General features: G+C 43.0%; 1 protein-coding gene across 8 annotated transcripts in view; it reads right to left on the bottom strand.

Annotated features, from left to right (window-relative positions):
- Vps8 (VPS8 subunit of CORVET complex) overlaps positions 1 to 26,769 on the bottom strand; it is a 220,950-nt gene that overhangs the window by 142,916 nt on the left and 51,265 nt on the right. For all 8 annotated transcript variants that reach the window (XM_031363491.1, XM_031363497.1, XM_031363498.1 and 5 more), the window contains 8 exons: positions 25,687 to 25,767; positions 23,554 to 23,724; positions 19,133 to 19,207; positions 17,974 to 18,009; positions 16,896 to 16,986; positions 16,580 to 16,626; positions 15,985 to 16,074; positions 2,703 to 2,749 (listed from right to left, as the gene is read on the bottom strand). In XM_031363491.1, coding sequence (XP_031219351.1) covers positions 2,703 to 2,749; positions 15,985 to 16,074; positions 16,580 to 16,626; positions 16,896 to 16,986; positions 17,974 to 18,009; positions 19,133 to 19,207; positions 23,554 to 23,724; positions 25,687 to 25,767 — 638 coding nt within the window. The remainder of the gene's footprint in view (positions 1 to 2,702; positions 2,750 to 15,984; positions 16,075 to 16,579; positions 16,627 to 16,895; positions 16,987 to 17,973; positions 18,010 to 19,132; positions 19,208 to 23,553; positions 23,725 to 25,686; positions 25,768 to 26,769) is intronic.

The raw sequence follows: 26,769 nt of genomic DNA, 5'->3' as shown, positions 1-26,769 counted from the left end.
TCCAAAACCTGCAATACTTTAGGCATTTGCACTGTGGTGCTGAAGCTGCCCTGGCTCCTCTATGGTTGCTGGAACTGAAAAAGCAGACATGGGACCAGAAGAGAAAGAAAAACAAAGATATATGGAATTGCCATCAAAGCTGGACCAACACAATCTAGTTTTCAGACTTGGGAAACAAAACTGAGAGATAAGAAAACTATAGAATTTATATCACAGACCAGAGAGTGAGGAGTTTGTATGGACAAAGAAAGTGGAGGCAGCTACAAAAAGTATTAAAATACACTGTGACTCAGGTAGTCCTCTCTGAAATTCCCAACAACAAATATGGTATTTCCCAGAAGGAGACTAGTGAGGAGGAGCTGACGGAAACAGAGGGGAGTAAACAGGCCCTGAGGCGGACAGAGCTGGAAGAGAGTTGCATCCTCCACTACATGTTCAGGTTCAACAACAAGTCCTTTCTCCTAGCCCAACTGACAGTCTGGAGAATAATTTTCTTTTGAAATCATCATATAAGAAATGTTTACCAAACCAGAGAGAGAGAGAGAGAGAGAGAGAGAGAGAGAGAGAGTGCCAGGAGAACGTTTGTGAATAATATGAAATGTTTCTGACAGAATTTGTTTTCCTCATATTGTCCTTCAGTTTACAACTGCTGGGGTCACTTTAACCTTGTGTCACTATGAGAGCTCTCAGAACAGTGAGCACAAGTCATCTTGCTCATTCAGTCATCGAGTGAGTAGTAGAGAGCCACTCTGCACCAAGTACCATGCTTCTTCAGTATGAGAGGCACGAGTTACTGTGATGAGAATTCTCTCAATGTGAAGCGTTAACCGGACTACAACACTTAATTCCATTAGCAAGCCACTATACCTACATTTCCCGTCCTGGAAACAAGGCTAGCACTGCCTCTCTGAAATATGAGAGTCAAATGAATCAAAATATATACATGTAAGACTACTAAAGCTATCGTAAAAACTAAAAACCTAACAATGAGGAAGTGAGTGTGAAAATGGGGGGATGGTAATCAGGAAAAGGGGGCTGAGGATCCACACAAGCGCCACGGTATTTTGCCTCCTGAGGTCTTTGCACCTGAAGAAACTTCTCCTTCAGCACTAACTTATAATACAACACAACACTATAAACAACACCCTACTGCAGACACAGTACGTGTCACTAATGACAGGAAACACGGGAGACCATATAAGCCACAAGTACACAGGAGCAGTAGTTCCCTATGACTCCATCAAAATTAGACACGACAAACAACTGGCCCTTGATAACCTTCACTTATACTTCCACAGCATGATCCGACCTTTAGGAACTGGTTCTCAAAGACATTCATATTCATAATTCAAGTGAGTGCAGTTAGGGTTTTAGCTGTGCATGAGTAATATACTCACACGCAACCTTTACTATTTGGAAAGTGGTCTTAGCTAATGGCTAAGACCAAGGACACAGGAGCTAGACTCCTAAGCTGCATAGCCCACCTTTGCCCTGAAGCAGCCTGTATAATTTGACAAGTTTCTTAGTCACTTGCGGTCACCCGTGAAATGAAGACGAGCAATGCTCTACATGTTAATAAGGTGCTAGAGACACTGATACAAAGGACCTAGAGATGCTTGGCTCTTTTTTTTTTTTTTAAGATTTATTTATTTTTTTTATGTATATGAGTAGACTGTAGCTGTACAGATGGTTGTGAGCCATCATGTGGTTGCTGGGAATTGAACTCAGGACCTCTGCTCACTCCGGTCCAAAGATTTATTTATTGTTATATGTAAGTACACTGTAGCTGTCTTCAGACACACCAGAAGAGGGTGTCAGATCTCATTACGGATGGTTGTGAGCCACCATGTGGCTGCTGGGATTTGAACTCAGGACCTTTGGAAGAGCAGTCAGTGCTGAGCCATCTCCCAGCCCCGAGATGCTTGGTTCTTACAGCGAGTGTTAAAGCCTATGAATTGGCACATGTCAGAAATTAATAAAGTTGATACTTAAACCTATAAAATCTAATCTAGAGTTTTATACTGACTTTGTTTTTAAATTAAAAGGCTCTGGGGGAAAAAAAAAGCCTAAAGGTGAATTAGCAAAATGAACCTAGCCTCTTTTGAATGGTATGAAATAGTACGGTATGTATGATGGTCCATAAAAGTCACCTGCTTCACCCTGTGTGATGGGTCTCCCTTCCATTACTGTCGCACACAAGCATACACCGGTGATAAACCACACTTTTGTGTTTGGAAAAAGTTGTTAAGTTTATCATATGAAAATGCATTGGAGAATCAAGTTTGTGCAAGTTAAAAAAATTCTAGTTGAATTCCTGTAGTGGCTTAAATAAGCTTGACCCGGGGAGTGGTACTATTAAGAGGTGCGGCCTTGTTGGAGGAAGTGTGTCATTGTGGGCGCTGCTTTAAGACCTTCATCCTAGCTCCCTGTAAGCGAGTCTTCTCCTAGAAGCCTCTGGATGAAGATGTAGAACTCTCATCTCCTCCTGAACCATACCTGTGTGGATGCTGCCGTGTTCCTGCCTTGATGATATCAAACTGAATCTCTGACCCTGTAAACCAGCCCCAAATATATGTTGTCTTTTAGAAGAGTTGCCTTGGTCATGGTGTCTCTTCACAGCAGTAAAACCCTAACTAAGACAATTCCTAAGCAAGGCACTGCCTGGGTTTCCTGTCTGAAGCAGACAGGCACCAGATACTCACTTTCGCTGGAGCAGAAGGCAGTAGTCCACTATGACTGGCACCGTATCCTGGAAGAGAACGTAAGAGAGCATCAGCTCAGGCCTGACCCACAGCCCACTGGGGAAGGTAAAGTTCAGCTCCAGATGCTGGGTGACTTCTAGGATGCCGCAACTTCAGAGCGTGCTGTTGGCAAGTAAGTCAGTACTCTGTCCCAGAAGTCTCAGGGATAAACACTTTGATCCAATAATGTCTGTTCTGGCAATTTATCACAAATATATTGGGGGAGTATCTTATTTTAAGATTCTATTTTTGTTTTATATGCATGGGTGTTTTGCCAGCCCACAGAGACCAGAAGATGGCACTGGATTCATTAGAGCTGAAGATACAGACAGAGGTGAGCTGCCATGGGAATCAAACCTGGGTCCTCTGGAAAAGCAGCCACTGTCCTTAACTGCTGAGCCATCTCTCTAGGGGAGTTAAATCTATTTTAGGGATTTAGGTGTCTGGGCAGGCTAGATAACTGGGTGGGAGCTCCCTAAAATGCTGGGGAGAGATACCATTTAAAATGTTCAGGTAAGGGTTGGACATCTCTCAGCAATTAAGTACATCCTGTGACCTGCCCCACCCTGCCCCAGGGATCCTCAGCCCATAGTGGTCCATGAAGGCAAATGGAGTAGAGATTGGGGAGAGGCAGTTTGGAAGCCCTAAGAGTATGGAAGGTAATAACAATACACCAGGACTAGCTTCAGAAGACAGACCAACTTTAGTTGGGGTGAATCAAGGGCTATATAGTTTTGAGGAAGTGAGTAGGAATAGCCAAAGGTGGGCAAAGTGAAGGCTAAGGTACTGAGATGCCTCGTTAGCATGGGGAGAGACTCCAGGGATCTCAGGTACTTCCTGGTCAGGTTCTTCTCAGGAAAAAGGAAGCTGGACCAGTAATCTATCTAAGGCTACATGTGTGCCATTCTGAAGTAGAGGTATGAGGGGATTTTGAACTCTCCAGACAAGATCAGAGAAGAAGAAGCCCTGTTGACAAAGGGAGTCTGCAATTCTGTGCCAAGCTCAGAAGACTATCTGGACAATGGTAGACTTTGATCTTAATTAGCAGGGCAGCATACACTGCTTCTTCAGAAGACCCAAGTTTAACTCCTGGGACCTACATTAGGTGGCCTAAACTCTGCCTGTCACTTCTAGTTCCTGGGGATCCAACCCTTCTGCCTCCACATGCCTACACTCACGTGCACACATCCACACACACATATAATTAAAAATAAAAATAATATATCTTTTAAAATTAGATAAGCAAAACACACAGTTGGGCTCTCACAAAATAGAGGACAAACAAGGTTTAAAGTGAATGTATGACTGAAACCAAAGCAAGGTGCTAGAAGCCACCTGGGTGGTCCTGTAGGTCTGTCCTTCTGTCACAGAAGAGCCTGAGTTTCCATGCCACGAGCTGTTGAGACCTTAAACTCACAGCGACAGAGAGAAGCACAGCAGAGAAAAAGCCTAAAACTGGGATCTTTAAAATCCTGCATCCCCCATAAAAGGACATTTGAAGACAAGGAAGCACACTTGGCAGTGGAAGATGAGCAGGAGCCTGGATTGGTGGGGTAAGTCTGTACTCTCCAAGACTAGCATTAAGACTGTGATGTCAGAGGACTGTCCCTATCTCCTTAGAATGGGAACACTGAGGCGAAGAAACAAATGCAGTGATTCTAGGAAAAGGTACACATGAGCCGTGTGAAAGAACCAAATTATAAACTCACCCAAGGCAGAATAAGTCCCACCAATAAAAGCCCTCCCCTAAAGATGTGCTCAAAATAAAACATCTGAACACCTCGTGAGATAACGGACCATGAATGAGTGCCACTAGAGACTGCCAATACCAGTAGTTAAACCCTAAAACGTACCAGGCAGAATCTATTTTAAAACTATTACAGGCAAAAAAAGAAAAGGAGAACTTCATCTAGAGAATTCTCGAAAGTAACATTGATATATTTTATACTTTCCATACCTCCTCAGTTTCACTCAACCAATAAAGTCTTTAAACAAACAAACAAAAAGGAAGAGTGTAAGGGTGCCCACTGCTCTTTAATATAGCATTGAGAATTACTGAGATCCCAATGATGCTGCTGGATTCCATGCCTGGAAAACCACGGGTCTACTGAGGAGTCTGTCTTCCAGTGACAGTGAGAGCCATCTACGGAGGCTGGTATGGTGAGTGGAGTCTGGGATAGAGACAGAAAAGAGGCAGGAAGAGCACACAAAAAAGCAGAAAGAGGAGAGAAGAAGGGAGAGCAGCAATGCATGCATGACTGGAATCCCAAACAAGAAGACAACGGCACTGCAACACAGCAAGTAGCCCACCAGGGAATTCAAGAATGTTTCCTGAAATAAAAACACTTGCATCTCCAAGATGCAAGTTTCCTGAAAAAGCACATCACACGAGGAGGAAATGATCCAAAATGACACATGGAGATGAAGAGGATTCTGAAAATAAAGAAAAGGCCAGAGAAATAAACCCATCATTTGGGAAAGTGAGAGCCTCTAGGCTGGCCCTGGATTTACCCACAGTGCCATTGGTAACAACAATACTTCCTAGATCCATAATAAAATGGCCTCCAATATAAAAAACTGGTGAGCAGCAATTTGAACACAGCTCAAAGAACACTGTTCTCACAAACCTTGAAAATGCTTAAGTCGGTACACAGTTCTGAAAGATGAGATGACTGAAAAACAAATTTAAAAGACCCAGAAACATCAGGCACTAAGCATATCAATAAGACAGATCAATTCAGACTAGGAAAGAAAACTATAAAATCAATTCAGAACCCAGACAAGAAATGCCAAAGCAGATGAAAGAGTAAGGAACTAGACTGGAGAGGTGACTCAGGAGTTAAGACCAATCGCTGCTCTTGCAGAGGACCTGGATCCAAATCCCAACACCTACATGGTGACCCACAACTATCTGTATCTCCAATTCTAAGGGATCTGACATCCTCTTCCGGCCTCTGCAGGCATTTCATGTATGTGGTGCAGTTATACATGCAGGCAAAATGCCTATGCACATAAAATAAATATTTAAAAAAAGAAGATGACTTATTAGTTTGGAGATAAAAATTGAAACCACAAAGAAAAATTTATCATGGAAATTGAGATGCTGAAAAAGAACCAAACACAAATTTGCATAATCAAAGAATGAAATACACAGCAGAACCTACACAAAACCTTTCAAAGATCCAGCTGTGGACGTTTCATTGTGGGCTGGATGGGGGAGAATTATCTTAGGCCCTATGGTAGTTAATGGCTGTGGGAGGGGAAGTCATAGGTATAACCACTGGTAAATTCCCCACAATCTAGTAAACACTACATCCATGTATGTGCAACCAATCCTGATTCAACTCTTGGGTTATTTATAAAACAAAGAAGTAAACAAGGGGCACAAGGGGAAAAAGGGGGATCACAGGAGACAAGAGAGGGGGAGGAGCAAAGTATCATCAATATTAATTACATGCATGTATATGAAATAGTAAAAAAATTAAAAGTTATTGTAAAAAAAAAACCAAGTAACATATCAAGTGTGGTAGTGCACACCTTTAACCCTGGCACCCAGGAGTGAGGGACGGACATGAACTCAAACCATCCTAGGTTATGTATCTAGTTCCAGACCAGCCAGAGCTACATAGTGAGATCATATCTCAACAACAACAAAACCAAACTAAGCCAAACAACAGAAAACATCACCAGAGACGTGATCAGGCCCAAGAATGAGTTCCAGGTAGGGGGGGGACATCATCAAGACAGCAGCACACAGAGATGTATAAAAGAAAAGGGAATTAGTAATCACAACCCAAACTCCTAAGAACTCTGGGTAAGTAAAATAGACACAACCTAAGAAGTTATGAGGCAGAAGGAGATGAGAGAAAGTCTAAAGGCATCCACAATTTATTCAATGAAAGTATAGTGAAGATTTCCCAGAGCTAGAGAAAGACATCCAAACCCAAAGACGTGACCACCAACACACCTAACCATGGCAGAATGTCACAACAATACTAGCCACTGTGAGGAACGACTCCAAGTCACAGAAAATTGGCACCAGCATAACATCAGATCTGTCACCAACACTGAGCCAGGAAAACATGTCTACATACTTCAAGCACTGAAGAGAAACTGCCAACTATGACTGCTACAGGCAGCCAAGTTCTCTCTTAAAACTGACAGAGAAATGATAGCTTCCAGAACAAATTAAGGCAATTCATAACAACCGAGCCAGCACTGTAGAAAAGTCTTAAGGGACACTACACAATGGAGAGAAAAACTGTCTCACCCACAAGGACACAGGAGAGAATGCATTTCACAAGAGAAATAGGTAATGAAGCACAGCAAGGATGGACCCAACAAACAAACAAGTGAGAAGAAAAAACTACCAACAATTCACCCAAGCACAAACTATAGCAAGTAGCAAAACCCACCAGGATAACCATCTTATATGCAAAAGGCCTTAGCTAAGCAATTAAGACTCAGAGAAAAGCTGGATGGGGAGTTGAGGATGGAAGGGGAGAGTCAAGATCCAGAGCTGGGGAGATGCTGTTTAAACACAGACCAACCAAGTGTGAGGCCTGGAGTTCACATTGTTAAAACCCATATGGCTGTAAGGCTGTCGTGGAACAATTTTAATTTCAGAACATTAGAAGCCCTATCAGTGAGCTTCAGGTCATGGAGCTTCAGGATCAACTGAGAGACCCTGCTAAATGAGTAAGACGGGACACAGGAAGACTCCCACATCAACCATGGGCCTTCACACAGACATGCACATATGACCACACATGCACAAGACATCTGTGCCACGCATATGTACCCAAGAAAAACACTCCAGTATATGCTGCCTCCAATAAACCAGTGTAACTAGCAATAACAGCCAAAACACCAAGCAAAGGTAAGCTGCAAACAAGCTGGCTTGGGAATTTCCATACCTGATAAGGGAGAAAGCCAATCAAAACTAGTCAGAAGAGATAAGAGGAGAGATACATGCAAATAAAAGGAACAGCCGAGGACGAGCATGCAACTAACTAGTGTAAATATGCACCAAGCCCTGGGACCCACTGTGTTGTCTTCTGACCCACTGTGGCATAAGCGTGCATGCAGACCACTCTGACTCACTCCCCTACACAAATAAATAAGTAAATGTAATCAAAACATACATTTTTAATTGAAATAATTCTTTGTTTCTTTCTGGACCATAATGGAAACTAGAAACCAACAGGAAGACAAACCTCGAACACTACACAAACATGTGAAGATGGAACAAAACCCTGTTAAATAAACAGGAGTCCACAGAAGAAACTGGAGAGGAAATTTAAAAATTGCTAGAATCAGATGAAACTGGTGACTCACCATAGAGGGGAAGGCTTATCGTTCTAATCACGCATATTAAAAAAATCAGAGAGATTTCAAAATAGGTAACTTTGCAAACAGTGCACTTCAGGGTTCTCGAGAAATAAAAAACCACCAAGACCAAATATGTAGACAGCAAAAAATAATAAAGATGTGGACAGAAGTTAATGAGACAGAGACTACAAGGATAATATATAACATCAACCAGGGCTTCTCAGAAAATATTAACAAGATTTACAATTCCTTAGCCAAACCAACCAAAAGCAAGGCAAACAAGTCCAAGTTTATGAAATTACAGATGAAAGAGCTGTTACCAATGAAATACAGAAGGTTACTAGGAAATACTTTTAAAATGTATATTCTCAAATGTGGGAACACCTAGAACAAATGTGTTAATTTCTGAATGTGTACGACTTGCCCAAATTAAAGCCAGATGATACCAACAATGCACATAGACCCAAGAAGCTGTGGGACTAAAGCAAAGTGAAAAGTTCCCACAAGCTCTCGCCCAGGGCCAGGTGGCATCAGTCTGAATCTGACCAAGCTGCCAGGGAAAAATCTACCAGGAGGTCTGAAACTGTCCCACAAACAGGAAGGGAAGGAACACCACGAAAGTCATTCTAAGAATCTGGTATTCCCAACAACAAAACAATACAAGGACACACATACATGCCAGACACACAAACAAAACAAAATACAAACCACAACACACAATTTCACTGATGACGACGGGCGCAGAAGGGAAGACAGATGACAAGACTTTCCCTACTTGGAAAATGATGTACTTAAAGGACCTTGTGGACTCCAGCAGAGAACTGCTACATCTGTCAACACTATCAATACAGCTGCAGGAGAGAAGGTCAGCTTTCTTATACAATAATACTGAATTTGCTGAGAAGAAAATTAGGGGACTGGAGAGATGGCTCAGCGGTTAAGAGCACTGACTACTCTTCCGAAGGTCCTGAGTTCAAATCCCAGCAACTACATGGTGGCTCACAACCATCCATAAACAGATCTGACGCCCTCTTCTGGTGTGTCTGAGGACAGCTACTTATCCATATGTACATATAATAACAAATAAATCTTTTTTAAAAAAAAAAGAAAAAAGAAAAAGAAAAAAGAAATTAGGAAGGATACCCTGTGCACAATGGAAGAAAAAAGGAATAAACATAACCAAGGAGGTAAAGGCCTCCACAATGTTCTCATGAGAAAAGAGACTGAACAAAACGCCAGGTACTGGGGAAGTCTGCTATGTTCCTGAGTTGGCAGAATTAATAGTACGGACATGGATATATTACCAGAAGTGTTCCAGAGAGTCAATATAATACCTTCAAAATTCCAATGGCTGCCCTGAGAGAACTGCATAAGTGCTACTGACTCCAAGAGGAAAGTGTGGTTGCTGGCAGCAGGCGCGAGGTGCCACCTGCTGGCAGAACACAAATTAGCACTACTGACATTTTAACTAGTTAAGCTCATTTTTCTATTTATAATAGCTTCTTTATTTTTAAAATTTCTTTGTTTTAAGGCAAGGTCTCAAAGACTCAAGCTAGCCCTGTACCTCCAATTTTTCTGATTCAGATTCCTAAGTTCTAGCATTAAAGATTAAAGTACAACAAACCTTCCAGATACTACAAACCCAAACTATGCCACCCAGCAAAAGAAGTCTTTTTAAAAGAACTGCTCTTAGTATTGCGTATGGACAGAGAAAGCTACTCCCAGGACATAAAAATATCAGAGGAAACTCTCAGGGATTTGGGAGATGGCTAAACTGGTAAAGTGCTTGTATGTATGCAGTATAAGAACCGGGTACAGTGCCCAGCACCCATGTAAAAGCTGGGCATGGCAGCACATATGCAACCCCAGCACTGGAGAGGCACAGGCAGGAGGACCCGAGGGAATTGCTACCCAATCATTCTACTCAAATCAGTGAGCTTCAGGTTGAGTGAGAGAATAAGGTGAAGAGCCATTGAGGAAAACCCAGTATCGATCTCCAGCTTCCACATGCACACACCTACACATGTGCACACGTGGGTACTCACTAACAGACAGAGACAAATACACAGACATTGACAGTCACAGGCAGAGATAGACATATTCACAGTCATAGACAGAGACACAGACAGACACAGTCAGTCATAGACAGAAAGAGACACAGAGACACACAGAGACAGAAACAGATAGACACAGACAGAGATAAATGGAGACATTGACAGACAGTCATAGGCAGAGACAGACACAGTCACAGATATAGACAGAGACACAGACAGGCACAGACAGAAAGAGACACAGACAAAGACACACAGAGACAGATACAGATAGACAAAGAGACGCAGATAAACACAGACTTACAGTCACAGACAGAGAGACTCAGACACAGATGCTGTCACAGTCACAGACAGACACAGACAGAAAGAGACATATACAGAGGCACACAGAGAAAGACACAGACTAAGACACAAACACAGACACAGACACAGAAATAGTCAGACAGACACAAGCAGGAAGCAAGAAGGGAAGGGCAGAATCTCAATGCTAGGAGTGGACTACTTCCTTATGAGTTGTTTGTCAGAAAGGCCCCTCTGTTTCCCAAAACAATAAATACTATGGCCACTGCTGCTGATTGCCCATGGCAACTAAATGGTAAGACCCAACTGTACGTGACACCAGGTGCTTTGGTTGCAGGCCATAAAGAAGCAAAGCTGAACTGAGCTGGAAGCTGTCCCTGTTGGCATTTCGCAGTGCTAGGACGAGCTCCGTAGGCTGCTGGGGGAGAACTATCTCTAATGGTCTTGCTCAGCTGTGAGACTTTCAAGTTACACCAGATGCAAGGCAGTCAAGGTGTGCCCACTGGTGCAATTATGGGAATAACCAACGCCTTTCTGATTGGGGTTGATGCCTGCTCCACAGGAGGGAACTCACTCTGGTAGAGTAACCTGATCAAAAGTCCACTCCCAGTGAGGAAGCTACAACTTTTCTTTTACCAACTGGGTATGCTGTGCCTCTCAACTTGCCTTCTCCATATCCATACTGATGCCAACGTGCTGCTGCTCTTAGGCCTGGTGAGAGAAGCTTTAGCAGTGGGCGGTGGTGGCTGACGAGAACAAGTGGCTGTTAGTACTCAGATACTCAACTAAGAGGGTGTCTACACCACCTGCCCCAAGGTACATTGCAGAAGAGAACTGTAAGAGTGTGAGGGCCAGAGGAAGGGTCGGAGTGTCACAGAGCACTGTCATCTAGGTATGCCCTGGCCACTGAACACTTGAACCCCAGCCGCTGCTACTGCCTACGTAGGACCCGCACAGGATTTGGTCCATCGAAATTCTGTCCTGGCCTAGAGAAGGTTTCACCTCTTCCTGCAGGTTCGTGGGCAGTTTATTCATTGCTGGGGGAAGGGCTTACAAGAAAGAAAAGACGGGAGACTAGATACACTTAGAAGGGGATGGGGTGGGAAGAAGAAAGGAAAGGGAGAGAAGAGAGGGCAAAAGGAGTATAATTGAAACATTACATACACGTGCATATGTGGAAATATCTTAGTAAAATTAGTATGTAATAAAAAATGTAATAAAAAAAATGCCCCTCCTGTTCAGAAGCCATCCTCCCTTCATTTGAATAGGACAAACAAAAGAAAGGCATAAATCCAAGAGCTATCTCATCAACAGCACTTCAAACTGAAATGCTCCATCTCTTACTTCCTCTTCTCCTCCCCTCTCCTCCCCTTTCATCTTGCTAGGAAGCCAGACCGGACTCAAAATCACTGCGCAGCAAGGGATAGCCTTGAACTGGACATCCTCGGGTCTCGGTCACCTGCAAGTTGGGGTTATAAAGTGTCTCATCACAATTCAGCATCTTCTCCTGATGCCAGCCTGCTTAGATAGCCCTCTTAGTGGCTGTTGTGTGCTGCTCACAAGTCCACAGGGCCACAGTGCCCACCGGTCCACCGGCATGTGCTGCTCACATCTCAGCCTTGGTCAGGGAGGCTTCTTTTTGCAGTGGGTGGTAGTTAATGCAGAGACTCACAACTAGTCCAAGTGCTGAAGTAAGAGGCTTCTGAGTGCCTAGCCCTAAATGAATCTATGTCATCGCCTCCAAGGCTAAGGGGTCATCGTGAAGAGGGGGCAGAAAGAATGAGAGCCAGCGAGTACCTCAGCCTTACTCAGGTGTGGACCCTATGTGCTACCAACATGTTAGGCAGGATGTGCCCTTGGTACAACAGTGTTGTGACTGGTAAGGGGTTAGCCAATCACTTCCTGGTCATGATTCAGGCCTGCTCTCGTGCTGGGGTCACGGGCCCCACCAGGGAACCTGCGCCTAGACCTGAACAGACTGCACCCTTCAGCAAGGAGGACAGACACCTTGCTGTTGATGCTGCTGGGGGAGGGGCTTCTTTTAGTAAATAACCCCCCGCCTATACACACAGGTACAGCCCCACTTAAAGCCAGTGAGTCACGTGAAAATGGAAGGTGAGCTGTGCAGGAGACACTCGGCAGGGGCAGGAGCATATTAGGAGAGTACTGGGGCTGAATACACGTTAGGGTTAAAGATATTTCTATAACTTTCAAATCTAGTAAACAAAACTCATTTGAATTTAATGTTTAGTCTTGCTAGGTTTGTCCATAATTAGATTGGATTTTCTTATCAAGATCAGTTTCACTCTTGACTCTTGGTGCTATCTAACCCAGACAGGCTTGGGACTATACCTTTACTTAAGCCACTGACAAAAACTTGGGTAATGAAGGTATACACACACACACACACACACATACACACACATACACACACCCTATATTAATAGTAATAATATAGTAATAATATCAGTTCTTGCTCTGTAGAAATCCAAATTCCTAAATTTCTTTTAACTGTTTCCATTATTTTATAATAAAAATATTTCAGTTATACTACAATCTTTAAGACAGGAAGGACTACACTTAATTGTACTTAATTTATACAATATCAAGGGACACATAGTCAAATCCTGTCACAACAAGGAATGGTTCTCAGCTAGGCCTGGTGGCACATGCCTTTAATCCCCACACTAGTAAGGCAGAGACAGGTGGATCTCTGTGACTTTAATACCAGTCTGAGTCTGGTCTACACAGCAAGTTCCAGGCTAGCCTGGGCTACACTGTGAGACCTGCCTCAAAACAAACACATACATGATGATTCAGCAGGTAAAGGAATCTGCCAAGCCTAACCTGAAACCTGACCTGGAGCCATGGAACATTCACGGTGGGAGAACTAATTCCTAGGAGCTATCTTCTAAATTCTACACAGACATTTAAGTGCTTCTCAGCCATTCAAGATTCCTCTGTTGTGAATTCTGTTTAGCTTTATATCCCATTTTTTTGATTGGGTTGTTTGTTTGGTTGTTGAAGGTTAGCTTCTTGAGTTCTTTACATATTTTTTATTGGATATTAGCCCTCTATCAGATATGAGGTCAATGAAAACATATTTTGCAATCTGTAGGTTGCCGGTTTGTCCTACTGACAGTTTCCTTTGACTTACAGAAGCTTTTCAGTTTCATGAAGTCCCATTTTTCAATTCTTGATCTTAGAGCCTGAGCCATTGGAGGTCTCCTTAGGAAATCCACCCCCTCCCACCCCGTGCTAATGATTTCTAGGCTCTTTTCCACTTTCTCTTCTATTAGATTCAGTGTATCTGGTCTTATGTTGAGGTCCTTGATCCAGTTGGACTTGAGCTTTGTCCAGGGTGACAAATATGGATCTATTTTTATTTTTCTACATACCAATTGCCAGTTAGACCAGCAGCATTTATTGAAGATGCTTTATTTGGTCCATTGTATATTTTTGGCTTCTTACATTCCTCCATTGCTGTAAACTGGTACAATCATTCTGAAAATCAATCTGGAGGTTCCTCAGGAAATTGGAAGTAGATCTTCCTGAAGACCCAGCTATATCACTCTTGGGCATATACCCAAAAGATGCCCCACAGGGGCATGAGCTGCATTATGTTTATAGCAGCCTTATCTGTGATAGCCAGAAGCTGGAAACAATGCAGATATCCAACAATGGAAAAATGTATACAGAAAATGTGGTTCATTTACACAACGGAATACTATTCAGCTATTAAGAACAAGGACATCATGAGTTTTGCAGGCAAATGGATGGAACTAGAAAATATCATCCTGAGTGAGGTAACTCAGACCCAAAAGGACATGCATGCTATGTGCTCATTAATAAGTGGATATTAGTCACAAAAAGAAAAAAGTACAGAATACCCAAGATACAATCTACAGAACTCAAGAAGGTTAACAAGCTAAAGGGCCCAAGTGAGGATGCTTCAATTCCCACTTGGAAGAGAAAAGAAAGAAATCAAGGGAAGCAGAGAAAGAGGGAGGGACCTGGGTAGGAGAAGCTAGAAGGAGGGTAAAAATTGAACATGACCAATTGGAAATATGCAACCACGGGGGAGTAGGGATCCTCTAGAATGTACGAGAGACCTGGGAGGTGAGAGACTCTCAGGACTCAGAGGGATGGACCTTAGATGAAATGTCTACTGGGGAGAGGGAACTTGTAGAGTCCACCTCCAGTAGACAGGGCATCAAGTGGAGGGATGGGGTTGCCATCTCACAGTCAAGAAACACTGTCCCAGAATCGTTCCTGTCTAAAAGAAGTGCAGGGACAAAAATGGAGAAGAGACAGAGGCAAAGGAGGTCAGGTAACTGGCCCAACTTGGGATCCAGCTCAAGGGGAGGCTCCAAGGCCTGATACTAATACTGATGCTATGGTGTGTGTACGGACAGGAGCTCATGGCTGCCCTCCAAGAGGCCCAACAAACAGCTGACTGAGAGAGCCATAGATACTTACACCCAACCAATAGAATGAAGTCTGGGACCCCTGTGGTTGAATTAGGGAAAAGCTGCAAGAAGTTGAGGAGGAGGGCAACCCCATAGGAAGACAGCAGTCTCAACAAACCTGGACCCCTGAAATCTCTCAGACATTGAACCACCAACCAGGCAGCATACACCAGCTAATATGAGGTCCCTGACACACATACAGCAGAGGACTGCTGGGTCTGGACTGAGTAAAAATAGATGTGTCTAACCCTAGAGAGATTTGAGGCCCCAGGAAGTGGGGAGGCCTGGAGGGGGGCAGGGGGGATTAAGTGGTGGGAGACATCCTCTTGGAGACAGTGGGGAAGAGGAATGGAATGTGGAACTGTGAGACAGCAGACTGGGGAGGAGGAATGACTAAATTGTAAAAATAATAAAAATAATTTAAAAAAAGCATTTGCCCCATATGTGAAAGGCCCTAGATTACACACACACACACACACACACACACACACACACACACACACACGAAGAGAAGAGAGTAGAAATTTGTTTAAATATAACTAGAGATCACTACAAATAGGAAAACCAGCATAATACATATTCATATCTCTAAACCATTCCCTTGGCCTGCATTTTCATTAAGTTCCAAGATAATCTAAACATCTTTCATTAGCATATTTTATAGACTATAATATACATATCCATGAATACTTATCATATATATATATGAGTCACAGGTGTTGCAGGAACTAAATTTAAACCTGAGCAGCCCACTCCTTCCTTAACTACTCTAGTTAACATAAATGTGAGCCATTAGCAGGGTGTCATCCACAGCAAGGTGTCAAGTCACAGGTGTGTCCCTTCATGACTGTGCCCTCTCCCTTCACACAGCAGTGAGCAACAGCTCACCTGTCTCTTCCCATCTGACTAAAGTCTTCTGTAAATTTAGTCTTGTATGGTTTCCCTACAAATGCTGAAACACTAAAGAATGCTTAATAGCCAAGCCCCAGAAGTCTCGTGCGTGAGGTCGAGCATATCATGTGAGCAGAGACCAATGTGGGCACAAGAGCGTCTATGGCTGGTGCACAAGCCACACAACATACAGAGACGTACCTGAAAGTGTTGCTCCATCACTTGGATTTTTCCCTGGTCCGGGCACTTTTTCAGAGCCCGATCTGCATAATGGAATAGGATCTCTACCATCTGTAAGAAAAGTGGCTTTGTGTCAGACTCAAAGAGTATGGCTCCATTTGTTCAATATTTAACATGAACAGTTAATACTGAATCACACTTTATTGCTGTATTAGAACCACAGTTGAGGTTTCAGTGGCTTTATTCTCTAATTCTCCCAGATGAAGGGCTAGTGTTAATTTGCTAACCCTTCCTAAGAAATATCTGTATGGTCCAGACCCTGCTCCTGTATTGCTCAGGAAAAGAGAACCTGGAGGTAAATGCCCCAGAAATTCTTCCTGCAGAAGATGGACAGGTCACTGTGAGCCTGGGTCCTCACATAACCCTTCTGCTCTGTACTCTCTGGACTGTTTTGTTGTTTTACTATTTTCACGGGTGAGGGCAATGGTGAGACTACATGGCACTGCAGACTGTGTCTGGGAACTACAGCCTGACCCACTTCTCATCCCCAAAGATAGCTACAAATATTAAAAGCAAAACTGGACTGCACCACTGCAGCCAGCATTGAGACGCCTACCCGATCTGCAACAACAGCCTTCCTCTTGCTGACGTCCCCCGATAGCCCTTCAGAGAAACAAAGTCCAACATGAAGCAAAGTTAGTGCTCAGCTCCAAAAGGAACCTGGTTCTCATCTCTCCTCCACAACTCACATTAACACCATGTACAGTTACAACAAGACTCAATATCAGTGTGCTGGGTAACGCGACTATCTCACACCCAGTAGATTAACAGCTTATCAATGTGCTTCCCGGTTGTTCTCAACGTGAATTCCCCTTATGAGAAGGCTCTTTACAGTGACACTTCCAATCCCATGACATCTGCTTATTACTTACCCACTACTGCTTTTGCCTTTCCTTCATGAAAAGACCATGCGAGGGCCAAGGCTTCCGTGAGGCAATCCTGTTTCAGGAGATGGTCCATCCTCTACAATGAGTAAGGAGACATGCTAGACCCATCTATATGACTAGCAACCAATCAGAATTCCAATCCTCACAGCATTGCTGTTTGGGAATGAACAGTATTTCAATGGTATTGTGCAACATTTCAGGGTAAAACTTTGACTAAGCAAAGCACTTCCTAAAGCACTGGACACTGTGGTTGGTGTCTATTGGCTTGTGTGATGGGTCAGGAGAGCTTACACTCAGAAGGGGAACAACAGGACGACCACAGGAGAAATAGCTGGTATTAGCACAGTAGCTACCTCCCCCTTCTTAATAATAACAAGCTCCACGCTTCCTAGGACAGCAATACCTCAGCTCAGTGCCATTTCTAAGATCCTCTTGTAACTTCTGTGGCAATGGGACAATACTCTAGTCAACACATGGAAGTGTTGTCTGGTAGTTTTAAAAGTTGAGACTGGCCTTAATTTTATCATTTATCTTTCACAGAACCTAGACATAACTATTGTGGGTTACAGAATGAACTTGAGACTAGAATTTAAACACAAGGATGGTAAAATGGGGTAGCATCTTCAAACCATAGAGCTGTCAAATCAACTGCAGACTGCCTGTTTCTCAACTACCTCACATGGGAGTGAGCGCCTGACGAAGCCACTGTTATCTTGGATAGACCCAACCCAATTCTTTTTTTTTTTTAACACTAATTTGTCTTAATAAGTTAAAATGACAGATTATCACTTGTAAATAGGGCACTACCATACAAAGCTACCCCTTCCAAATGTCACTGATTAATAACACACCTTCTTCATGCCATGTTCTGATAGCAGACTAGTCACAGAGGTGCCAGGCCCAATTCTGATATAATCAGTTTTAGCAAATCAAGTGCCTAACAGCTAGAATGGCTTTTATGTATTCTTCTGAGATGAAGATCTGTAAAGTCAAGAAAACATGAAGCCGCTGCCACCTGAGGTCCCGCACCAATGATCGACAATCGCTCTCTGAGCTCACTCACCTCCCTCCAGCTCCTCAGCATCATCACGTACACAGACTAGAGAACAGTAAGGAGATGAAGATGGCAGTCAGTTAGCAGACTCTCTGGGAGGCACGGATTTCCCATCCCTAAGCAAGCACACTGCTCATCTCAGGTGGACCTGAGCTTACTAAAGGGTCCTTGGGTACCCACACTGAAGAGCAAAAAACAAACACTCAAAGGAGGCAGGCGGTCCAGGCTCACTGCCTGCACCAATATCCTGGCTGAATTTTAATAATGAAGAAAATTGTCCATTTTATGTTGAAAAACAAATTGTTCTAATGACAATTATTCTAAGCCAAACACCTGAATGCACTTTAATATATCTTAAATTGATCTAATCTAAACATCATTTTAATTCTCCAACAAATATACATAATTAGGTCCTTCCTGGGTGTGGTGTCTAGTATCAATTGTCAGCATGAGAGATGGGCCTCTGGGTAAGTCTGTAGGAGATGATCTTGATTACATTAACTGATATGGGAAGGCCCATCTAAGTGGCGCTTGGGATCTTAAACTATATAAATGAGAAAACGACCAGGAGTGTGCATTCATTCTCTCTGTTTTCTACTGTGAACACAACATGACCAGTTGCTCTAGCTGCCCTGACCTCTCTGCCATGTGTACCAAGAACTGTGAGCTAAGATAAACAAACCCTTTCTCCCTTCAGTTGCTTTTGCCAGAGCATTTATCCCAGCAACAGGAAATGAACCTAGATATTATCTTCAAATTTGCTGAGGAAGCTAATCTTAAGCATTCTCATTCCCCAATGATAACTGAAGGTGACAGACACCTCATTAGCTTATGATAATCGCTTTGCAATGTATGTGCTAATCAAAGCATGACATAAAAATTCTAATTGAAAAACAACTAGATACTTCGTTATTAAAGCAAATGTTAAGAAAGACTATAAAAATATATCTCTGAAACAAGAAAATAAGTCTCTTATTAGCACCTGAACAAAAGTAAAATTAGATCTTAAGTGAAAAGAAAAGGCTAAATAACTAAGGATCCTTGGCTATGTGACTATTATAAGATTTGGACCAACGATGACCAGAATTTGCAAATGCGCTGTTCTTTATGAGCAACCACTTCCCTCAGCTATCCTGATGGCTCTTGTAGTGGAGTGAAAAGGCCTTACCTTTGTCCCCAGATAGAAGATCTGTCCTCCATAGCTACTGATGGATTGATAGCAAGCCTTCTCTCCAACCAAAGCCTATAAAATAACAATCAAAGCTGTAACACACTACAGCTACACGTGCTAGAAGCTTCCTTAGGAATGTCAACTGCAGGGACTGCGAGAGGCTCAGGCACAAGCCTGATGACCGGATTCCAGTGCCAGCACTGTGAAGGGGTGAAGAAGAGAACTGACTCCACAAAGTTGTTCCCTGACCTCTACACACACTGTTACACACATATAAATAATAAACAAAGTTGTACAAGAATGCTAAATATAGATACATTTCAAATCAATATAGTTTTAACCTATAAGCAAGTAAGAAAAAAATCTGTTGCTTAACTGCTAATGGAAGGGACTGAAAAGACAAAGTTCAAGAAGTCATTTCCCACTTCTATAAACAGCCTTTTTCTTTCTCAGAATAATGTGGAAAAGGAAGTAAATATGCGAACTTGCAATTCTCACTGCAGACTACTGCAACCTGCTGCTTGCTGAGTGACAGGCAGGCACTGTTTTGGGCAGAAAATGAAGATGGTTGAAATGATACCACCAAGTTCTTTGCAATGAACAACAAAACAGAAGAGGAAAATGGAAAGTAATGCAGAACAGCAGACTGTCAGTGCCAGGTAGGATTTCCCACCTCCTGAGTGAGTCTTATCTCAAACTAGACAGCTGCTGGCTACCACCCACTGCAAGTGCCACTACTACACTTTTAGGGATATGTTGTCCTGCTGGTCACTGTTCTGGTTTGTAGATGTCATAGCTGGGAAGGGCTATGGAATGCTCTCCTCCCGTTTGGATAGTACCTTCCGGTATTACAGAAGGTAGTTCTCAAGGATAACTAGGGGCTTCCTCTTCCATGATGGACAGCAGACTTCTGACCCACTTACCGCTTTCTTGAAATGGGGACAGTTTCTAGATTAACACACATCTCATGATATATAGCTGTGTCCCCCCCTCCAAGAAGCCACAGGGCAGCTATTCATGCCATCGTATATGGCCACACAATACCACCTGATAGGAAGTGCCAACCAGAAGTGTCTCCTAAGGCTCACAGACCCCAAACCTGCTGCAAAAGAAGCTAACATGCTTTTTGGCCAGTTTTTGCCTGGTGATCTTTATGACTGGCTTGCTCCAAGTACAACACGTGGCAGTACACTGCTCTCCACATCTTATTGCTAGCCAACAGGCTTCTCCAGGAAATCTCGTCTCACATCATTTCTGACTCTATCAAGTTCATTCACTCTTCATTCTACAATCTCTAAGCAGCCGTCAGTCCCTCCCGGCAGCTCTACTGTTCTCTCAAGCACTGCAGCCGTCACCACTAGCTATGTGATTTGCATCTTTTAAAGTATCTTCCATGTCTCCATTTAACTTTATGAACATTTGGGTTGTAGTTATGTTAATGTGAATACAACAGAGACTTGTACATTCATGTTTGTTGTCAAGTACTGACAGTAGTTAGAAGATGGAGCCAGCCTGGGCATCCTTCAACAGGTGAATGGATAAAGAAAATGTGGTCCCTATACAGAAAATTTTATGCAGCCATAAAGGAAAATGCAATCATGGCACTTGCAGGAAGATGGGTACAAATGGAAATCATCATGTTAAGTCAGAAAAATAAGACTCAGAAGAATCAGAATTACACAGTTCCTCTCATATGCAGAGCCTTAATTTACATATGTATGCATAACTACATGTGTGTATTTTGTGTGTGTATATTTATGTGCACTCAGAAGTCACAAGACTAGAAAGGGATTTTCTGAGGACAGGAAGAGTTCTTACTGAGGTGGAATATAGAGTAAAGGACAATGTGTAACATGAAGTCAGAAGGGAATGAGTCAGAGGGAGAGGGATGGAGTTGAGGAATGAAATGAAGTACAACATCATCTATCTATGTGTGAAGAAACCATGATGAATCTATTATTGTTACATTAACTTTTTAAAAATTAATATAAAACAAAAAACAGGGGACTATTATACCCGTGTCTGCTGCTCCTCACACAGGTGTAAGATCTGGCCTGGTTTTGACTGATTTTTTTCCCCCTTTCCAAACTGTGCTTCCCTCCCTACTTGAATACCAAGTGATCTCTACTCAAATACAGACTCTGAGTTTAACTTGGGTGGTGCTTAGAAATTTCCATGTTGATGTTCTCCTGCTTCACTCTGCTCCTCTTCCATGCTTGTTATTCTGGGGATTGGGCCCAGGGCTCAGAGGTGCTGGGTAAGCACTGTGCCACCAAGCCGTACCTCCAACACCAGTCTGATCCCTTCTCAGATTAAGATTTTAAGTATTTTAAGATTTTAAGTATTTACCAGCATAGCACATTCTCTGTTTCAAACTGCACTACTGAGGTGCAATGCCCCTGAGTACTCTGGGGACTAGTGAAGCTGGCTGCTCTAACTGGTCTCAGTAAGCAGAAGGTATGATCTGGGGAGCACTGGACATAATTCCCTTTAAGCCTTTCTAATGGTTCTTCCCCATCCTAGGGCGTCCTTACACACATCTGTGAACAGCTATCAACAGAAGAGTCCAGGGGACTCTTCAAGGATTCCCCCAGCTCTGTCCACAAACATGACCTGTCTTTCTTTTCCTATACCCTCAGCTATGTTTCCTCAGTGACTGAGTCTGCCAGGTCTAACTGGGTTCCTCTTCCCTATGCCACAAGCCAGAAAACCAGCGGACTGGAGGCAAAGAAGTAACAAGCTCACATCACTGTGTGTTTTGTGCTTTGTCTAGGATTTGCCACCCATCATTACTGATGTCCAGGGTCTTGAGAACCATTTTTTTGTTCGGTTGGTTCTTGGGTTGTTGTTGTTTACTACTTTAAGCAGGAAAGTAAACATAATTCCCCATTCTCTATCTTGGCTAAAAGTACAAATTTAAAGTTTAATAGTATAATTTTTAAGATTCATTTATTTTATTTATGTGTATGAATGTTTTGTCTGCATCTATGTACACTGTGTGCACGTCTGTTGTCCAAGGAGTCCAGAAGAAAGCACTGGATCCTCTAGAAGTAGAGTCATGTATGTTTGTGAACCACCATGTGAGTGCTGGAGCTCAAACCCAAGTCTACAAGAGCAGCCAGTACTCCTAGCCACGGAGCCATCTCTCCAGCCTACCCCAGGAAATGCCTGCGTCTGAGACACTGGCTGCTTTTACTTTAGTGCATTCAACTGCATGACCATTTCTTATTGTTTTTCCCTGGTTTTTTCATTGTATGGTTACTCAGCCTTCATATATATAAGTTATAAACAGGAGAAAGACTGGAGCAAAGACTACAGACTATATGGTTGGCACCCATTAAATATGATCGTTTTTATAAAGTTTCCTGCGGATATCCCACAGCAGTCCACTGCTCCTGTTTAAAGATGAATGGCTTAGGAAATGGGTGATCATGAACTTACAGTGCTGAACTACATTCTACTTACATAAATTGCTCAAAGCATTAGTGTAGCTGCCCGTCCACAGTAACATTAACACCAATATAAGCTGTGTCCTCACTCTCTGTGTTCCTGTCTCAAGTCCTAAAGCGTCGTTTTAAAAGGCAGCCATCTCTGCCTTTTAATGCCCTAAGCTACCACACCTGCTCAAGCTCCTGGCATAACCTCCAAAGGCTTCCAAAGCCTTATAGGCTATCAGTCTCCAGTTATTTTTCCCTTAAATCTGCTGAGCTTAATGTCACTGGCTCAATTCCTAGAATACTTCAATTTTACAAATTCCCCCTCAAGAAAATTGTTTAATTTTTTTTTAGATATAAAAAAATTAAAACTTCTTTGGGTTTTTTCAGATATATTTTTATTTTATCTATTATGGACGTTCTCCTGCATGTGCGTTTATGCATGCAGTACCTGTGGTGGCCAGAAGAGGGCACTGGGTTTCCCTCAGAACTGGAGTTACAGACCAGCTGTTTGCTCACAAATGGGTGTTGGGAATTGAACCCAGGTCTTCTGAAAGTGTTCCTAACCATCTTTCCAGCCCATTCCTTATTATTAAGTAACAGGAATTACTGTTTGGGGTTATAATCCTGATATAAACACATTGATACCCACTTCAACACACCAAGGCAGAGAAACCTATTTAAACAACATAGTGGTTAAAACAACAAAACAAAACAAAATAAAAAACAAAAAACCGTGCTGGAGAAATGGCTCAGCAGTTAAGAGCACTGACTGTTCTACCAGAGGTCCTGAGTTCAATTCCCAGCAACCACATGGTGTCTCACAACCATCTGTAATGGGATCTGATGCCCTATTCTGGTGTGTCTGAAGACAGCAACAGCATTCATACATAAAAATAAATAAATCTTAAAAAACAAAAAAACACACACACACACCAAAATGTCGCTGTAGAGAGATCAACGCTGGGGTGAGGTGGCACTCACCAAGGCCTGGCTGACATTTCCCCCTGTGGCCAGTGACTTGAAGTGGCTGCTGTTGTAGACCAGCTGGACTTCTGAGATCTCCATCGTCTCCAGTTCCTCCTGCGTCTGCCGGTCAATCACATGCAGCTTCTCCACGCTGTCTAAAAGCACGACTGTGCGCGAGTTGATCCACTGCAATTCAAGCACATAACAGAGGGAAAGTCAGGGCCAGTCCACACCTTCCATGACAAACGGGGACTTGGCCACTCCACTGTGACACCAAGGACCTTATGCTCCAATAACTTAAACAGGGACAGAGGCACAGTAAGAGCAGCTCTGAGATGCACAGAAAACAGTGCTAAGTGTCACAGTGTCAGATGATAATCTGCTCGGATATGAGATGGCTAAGAACTCTAATTTATTGCAGAATATTGCATTTTTTACAAGATTTTTTTTTTGGAAGGACATATTGACACAAATGACCTTAGTGCAATAACAAACTTTTCAACTTTTTATATTAGTGAAGCAAAACAGCAACTTACACCTCATAAACCCAGATTATCAGAGGATGGTTCTCGGCACTGAAATAATATATATTTTAAAAGGAATATACCTTAATAAATACCCTTTCAACAAACAAATAAATAAATCCTATCAGTTCCTCTAGATAACTCTGACTCAGACAGCATTCTTTGTGCACCTGCATTTTAATTGCAATTCATTACACAATGTCAAGTGTGGCATTTTCTAATTGTGCTACCATGTTGGTCCTCACAAAATTTTAGATTCTGGAGCACTTCCACTTTTGTATTTTTGTATTAGAGATGTGTAGGGATTTAAATGAGAAAGGCTCCTATATGCTCATATATATGAATGCTTGATCCCCAATTGGTGGATCTGTTTGGGAAGGATTAGGAGACATGGCCTTGTTGGAGAAGGTGTGTCACTGGGGTGGGCTTTGAGGGTTTTTTTGTTTGTTTTTTTGTTGGTTTGTTTGTTTGTTTTTTGAGACAGGGTTTCTCTGTGTAGCCCTGGCTGTCCTGGAACTCACTCTGTAGACCAGGCTGGCCTCGAACTCAGAAATCCACCTGCCTCTGCCTCCCAAGTGCTGGGATTAAAGGCGTGCACCACCACTGTCCTGCTGGGCTTTGAGGTTTTAAAATCCCCACCCCATTACCAACTAGTTTTCTCTCTACCTCCAACTTGTAGATTAGGTATGAGCTCTCTCAGCTACTGCTCCAGCACCAGGCCTGCCTGCCGCCTGCCGCCTGCCGCCTGCTGTCTACTGCCTGCCGCCTGCCTGCCTGCCTGCTGTCTGTTGCCTGCCGCCTGCTGCCATGTTTCCCACCAGGATGGTCACAGACCCACTCTCTGAAAGTGTAGCCCTCACTAAATGCTGCTTTCACTAAGCATTTCTATTGATTATTTCTTAGTCAGTAGAGTATAAGTGAGTTTGAAAGAGCAGTGTGGGTCAGGCATGGCGGCACACTCTTACAGTCCTAGCCGATGAGAAACTGAAGCAGGAGGAATATTTGAGCCCAGGAATTCTGGGCCAATGGGAGTAACTTAGGAAGACATGGCTAAAAAATGTGTTGTGCAACTAAGTTTATGCATCATAGATTTCTTCTTAAAATCTGACTATACCAACTACATATCCTAAAATGTTATATATTATTGAAGGAAAATTTTTTTTTTAGACTTTTTACTGGATAAATGAACTACTACTGAAGAAGAAAACATAAAATCTGAATCAGAAAGAAGTCTCATTTTTTTAAAACCAAGACACCCTGAACACTAATAGATAAGGTAAAGAGAAAACTTGGCAAAGTTTTTTGTCACAAGAAAAGAACATTTACACACCAAATCCTTTAGGAGCTCGAAAGCATACACGTGTCCACACACAACACAGCGTGACCACTGAGGAGGCCTGGGCCCTGATCCTGAACTCCCCTTGGGGTATTAGGACACTCAGGACAACCCTCCCCTTCCCTGCTCAGCAGGACTTTGGGCAACTGGGCGAAAGGCAGTAAGGACCTGGCTTCAAAGCCAAGTCAGGCTTCAGGCCTCAGCACAGCACAGCACTTCATGCTGGGTGTATGCACTGACATGTGCCCTGCATGAAATACACAGGGCTATGGCTTAAGGGGTACTCACAGTGAAGTTGATCAGATCATAGTACAGGTGAAGGTGCTTTTGCTTGGTGACGTGTATTGCACCTGACTCATCTCTCTTAACCTGATGATGAGAATGAAGAGAATCCGGATATTAAATATTATTATTTAATATTAAATAATATTATTTGAAAGATTTTTTCAAATATTTGTACTCTACCTACAATATGACTCTCATTTAGTATAGATAAGCCGAAAATATTGCTAGAAAAATTATGACGTAAGTGAGCAGCAACAGGTTCACCGGGCACCTGAAGTGCTAACCTTCATTCAGCCTGTGTTTCCCTGAGCTTATTACAGCAGATGTCTTTCTTCTAAGGCTCAGGTCCTTTCCACTCCTCTAGTCCCACCTCTTGGCATGCTGACCCGTGTACTGGCCTCTTCACTGGCATGGGCCTGAGCATGTGAGCTCTGGCCACAGGCTCAGTTGCATAGCTGCAGCCACACGGAGCGAGTTACTTCCTTCTCCGTTTCCCATCTGTGGCACCAAGCTGTGCTTTATGTGCCGCAGGTACAAAGTGTCTCATTAACTGAAGATGGATGCCAGCACCACCTATTCCCAGAGGTTTTCTACAGTCCTCCTCCAACAAACTCTACCCTGACCCTGTCCCCAACCTGTTTAATGTCCCCCTCCCTTTCTAGCATATCCAATTGCTCCTTTAAAAGATCCGCCTCCCTCATTTGCTCTCAAACATACTTCTGACTTTGTCTTCAAAAACAAAAACATTCCCTAAACAGACAACCCTTGGTTTGCTTCTCATAGATATTATTTAGCCACACTTTTCCCCTCACAGCTAAGCACTATGGTTGGACAACTTTGCTCTTCTAGAAACCCAGTTCTTTATCAAGGAGCCTCTACCCCATTCCACTGCTAATCAGACATCTGACAAGGGGCCTGGCAAACCACTCTCTGTGCCCAGTGTTTGACTCACCAGCCTGCCTTCCATGATCATTCTCTAACTGGGTACTGCCCCAGGACTGATACTGTCCCAAAGGCTCCACCCTTCCTATAGAACATCCCTCTGCCTTCTCTTCCCCTTCTACTGCCTTTACAAGAACCACCTTT

Source organism: Mastomys coucha, unplaced genomic scaffold (assembly GCF_008632895.1).
Source record: "Mastomys coucha isolate ucsf_1 unplaced genomic scaffold, UCSF_Mcou_1 pScaffold12, whole genome shotgun sequence".
NCBI classification, from domain to species: Eukaryota; Metazoa; Chordata; class Mammalia; order Rodentia; family Muridae; genus Mastomys; species Mastomys coucha.
This window is presented reverse-complemented; position numbering and strand designations above follow the sequence as displayed.